This window comes from Pinus tabuliformis, chromosome 2_2 (assembly GCF_031772625.1).
Source record: "Pinus tabuliformis cultivar Carrire ecotype Pingquan chromosome 2_2, CPIR1, whole genome shotgun sequence".
Classification (NCBI taxonomy): domain Eukaryota; kingdom Viridiplantae; phylum Streptophyta; class Pinopsida; order Pinales; family Pinaceae; genus Pinus; species Pinus tabuliformis.
The window spans coordinates 1,174,889,459-1,174,893,378 of NC_142300.1; the positions used below are offsets into that span (position 1 = coordinate 1,174,889,459).

The 3,920-nt window shown below is 36.7% G+C and overlaps 1 protein-coding gene across 1 annotated transcript; it reads right to left on the reverse strand.

The window, feature by feature from the left end:
• Window positions 1-1,168: 1,168 nt before the first annotated feature.
• On the reverse strand, window positions 1,169-1,774 carry LOC149197657 (pentatricopeptide repeat-containing protein At1g11290, chloroplastic-like). The gene has a single exon (XM_089408762.1). It carries the CDS (start codon window positions 1,772-1,774, stop codon window positions 1,169-1,171), a length of 606 nt encoding a protein of 201 aa, XP_089264888.1.
• Window positions 1,775-3,920: the final 2,146 nt, after the last annotated feature.

The following is a 3,920-nucleotide window of genomic DNA, read 5'->3' on the forward strand; positions in this document are numbered from 1 at the left end:
AGAATTTAGTTACAATTAGGAAAATACATTAAAGTACATGTTTAATTAATAAAAGTAACTAACTCAATAGGTATAACATATATTTATTAATAATAATTTCTTATTTACCATTTAAACATAAAGGCCCAATTTAATTCAATTAATAATTTATATTCATTAAAAAATCAATATATATTCAATAATTTGTTATGAAATCATTAAAATTAACTATGTCATTAATACCTATAAGGTCTAAAGAGGAATTTCACTAATTAAATATATAAGACAATCACAATCAAAAAGGTATAGTAGAATTAATCATAATAGCAGAAATCTAGCCTCTTTTTAATATACCTAATAGTATCATAAACGGGATCAGGTTAATACGGTAAAAAGCCCGAAATTGATTAATAACCTATCAGGATAACGGGGAGAAAACCCGGGAAGAAAGGAGGGACCAACCGCTAAAATCAAAACATCAGGAGAGGGAAGACAAAAACCTTACGACTTAACGAAAGGGGAAGAGGAGGCTAGGAAGATAAGGCTGGGACCCAGCAACTGCTAATCTTCCAGCCATTATTTTTTTATGTTTGAGAGAAAAAAATAGTATCCACTATTTTCTGGCTCTAAATTAAAAAGCTACCCAACCACCTTTTCTGCGAGCTCTATGTTTCCCTGAATTCTACATGCACCAAGCAAGGCTCCCTGGACATCAGCATCGGGTTCTAGTGGCATCTCATTTATTAGGTTTTGAGACTCATCAGCCCAGCACAGCCAAGAAGATCAACCATGCAGGCATAATGTTTAACCCTGGGCCTGATGTGATAATCTTGACTCATGTGATCAAAATAATGCAATCCTTTGTCTACAAGCTTGACATGGCTACATGCTGGAAAAACTAAAACAAATGTGATTGATTAGGCTGCATGTCTACATGTTTAATTTTGTAGAAGAGTTTGAGAGCATCTTCACCATAACCATGCGTTGCATACAATCCAATTGCATTCCATGAGATCACATATCTTTCAGACATTTCATCAAACAATTTTTGGGCATATCCTATACTCTCGCATTTCGTGTACATATTTATAAGGGCATTCACCACCAAAATCTCCTCATCAAGTCCATTTCCATGTACAAAATCATGAATGGTCTTGCCCTGTAGTAAAGCTATGAGATGAGAACATGCCTAGAGAACACTGGCAATGGAAACATAATCAGATTTCACCCCTGCCTCCAACATTTTCCAGAAAACTTCCAAAGCCTCAAAGCCATGCCCATTTTGGGCATATCCTGCAACTATCATACTCCATGTGACGACATTAGGCTTTACATTTGTTAGTTTCATTTCATAAAATAGATTCAAAGCCTCATCACAATGCTCATTTTGGACATAACCAACAATCATGGCATTCCATGAAACTACATCTCTCTGGGACATGCCATCAAAAACATTGTGTGCATAATTTATGCTCCCGCATTTGGCATACATAGCTATTAGAGAATTCCCCACTAAAAGGTTATGTGAAAATTCAGCTCTTCTTATGTAATCATGAACTTCCTTACCCTGTTGCAAATCCACTGAGATCATGCACACAACGAGAATACTAATAATTGTAACCAAATCCGGTTTCACACCTTCCATTTCCATCCATTGAAACAATATCAAGGCCTTATCCTTCTCCCCATTATGCGCATAACCACCAATAATTGCATTCCATGAGACGACATCTGTCTGAGGCATTTTTTCAAACACTTGACGTGCATACTCCACACTTCCACATTTGGCATACATCGTCACAAGGGCATTACCCACAAACAAATCATATTCTAACCCACACCTAATTATGCAGTGATGTATCTCTTTACCCTGCCATAAAGCAGAAGAACCTAGGCTTGCACATGCCTTGAGAGCACAAGGAAATATTGTTAGGCCCCTATACTACTAGTGTAACCCCTTATTGTTATTAGTACAACCCACTTATTATATTGATGTACCCATGTAGTGCCCATATTGTTACTATTGTACCCCATAGAAGCCCACTATTGTTATTATTGTGCCCTTACATTATTATTGTTATGTCGGCTCTCATTATGTTATAACCCCTTAGACTCCTATATATAGAAAGGAGGTCTTTTCATTTGTATCATCCAAGAATTGTTCATTTATGTAATGTAAAGGAGGTTGCCCCCTCGAAGAGGCTGAATTCTAAGGCGTTGATCTCTCTTTTATATCTTTTCTTGAGCTGGTTTCATAACATTTGGTATCAGAGCTTTCGATTCTAGGGTTTCGTTGTCCCAAACAGGTCATCGTGGAATTTTTGCTATAACTCTTTTTCTATGACATTTCAGAAGTCGCAAAAAAAAACCCATTTGAGAAGAAATCGCGTTGAACCTTGGGTCTAAATTTCAGAGCTTTTCGCGCGATATTTTCGGAGATATGATCTGAGGAAGTTGGTCTTTTTGCAGACTCCTGAATTACACTCAAAATAGGTGACCTAGGGAAAATCGTCATAACTTTCTCTCAGAGCATTGGATTGAAATTTCGTAAGAAGTTACAGAAAGAGGACGGACTGTAGTTTCTTGTGTACCTTTTTCAGATCCAAAGGTCGAAACAGTGACACCTGGCACTGCATACAAGTTTTCTCTTCTGAAAAGGTCTATAATTAGGTCATCTTGGGAGAGTGTGCATAACTCTTTCTTGGAGAATACAATTTGGATCAGACTGGTGGAATTGGAAAGAGAACACAGAGAGCTACCACAAGTCACATTTTCAGAACTTAAAAAACTGAAATTACAGAGTTACAATCGTTTCAATGTCGAGCTCCTAAAATCAAGAAAAAGCAAGATGAGGAAGTTTGATGGCAGGGATCCAGTAAATTGGATACTTCAGATGGAGCAATATTTTGATATACATGGTGTACAACTGTTACAAAAGGTATGTATTGCATCTTCATATTTAGAACTAGATCAATTTTTATGGTATGAAGGGCTTTGTTCTCGTAAAAAACTTGTTACGTGGTCAGTTTTCACGGAGGAAATGATAGCACATTATGAGGATACAAAGAGCAACACCTTCTTTAGAGTAACACCACAACAATTGGGAAGAGTAAAAGGGCTTTGTGACATAGTGGAAAGAAAAATTATGGAAACCAGGAAGCATACCCCTCACAACTATAAATATGGAAGTGTTGTTTCTCCTAGCCTTCCACAACCTACAAGGGTCACACCACAACAATTGGAAGAAAAAAGAGAAAAGGGCTTTGTTACAATTGTGATAGCAAATGCACTAAAGGTCATAAGTGTGCTGAGAAGAAATTATTTTACATAGAATATGAAGAGGAGGAAGAAAAGGATCAAGAAACATCAAAAGAAGAAGATATACGCCAGGACCCCACCCCAGAGAAAGAAGAAATGAATCATACCATATCTTGTAAAGCATTGGCAATAATTACCACTCCTCAAACTCTCAAGATAGAAGGACATATCAAGAAGAAAAAGGTGCAAGAAGTGAAATATCACATCGAGAAAGAAGAAATGAATCCAACCATATCTTGTAATTCATTGTTCGAAATTACCACTCCTCAAACTATCAAGATAGAAGGAAATATAAAGAAGAAAAATGTTCAAGAAGTGAAAGATCACATCGAGCATCAAGAAATGAATCTGACCATATCTTGTAAAGGATTGGAAGAAATTACCACTCCTCAAACTCTAGAGATAGAAGGACATATCAAGAAGAAAAATGTTCAAGCAGTGAAAGATCACATCGAGCATCAACAACAAGTTCTCCAACTTTTAAAGGATAACACCACTTCGGTGCAAAATCAAAGGAAACAACAGGTACATCAACATCGTAGTGAAAAATGTTTTGATGTAGGTGATTGGGTATTTTTACTGCTACATCTCAAGCAAGCTATTTATGAGAAGGAAATGTTGGC

Bases quoted from the DNA above. Each gene is read 5' to 3' on its own strand.
- LOC149197657 (XM_089408762.1), bottom strand. From the start codon at position 1,774: ATGTATGCCAAATGTGGAAGTGTGGAGTATGCACGTCAAGTGTTTGAA.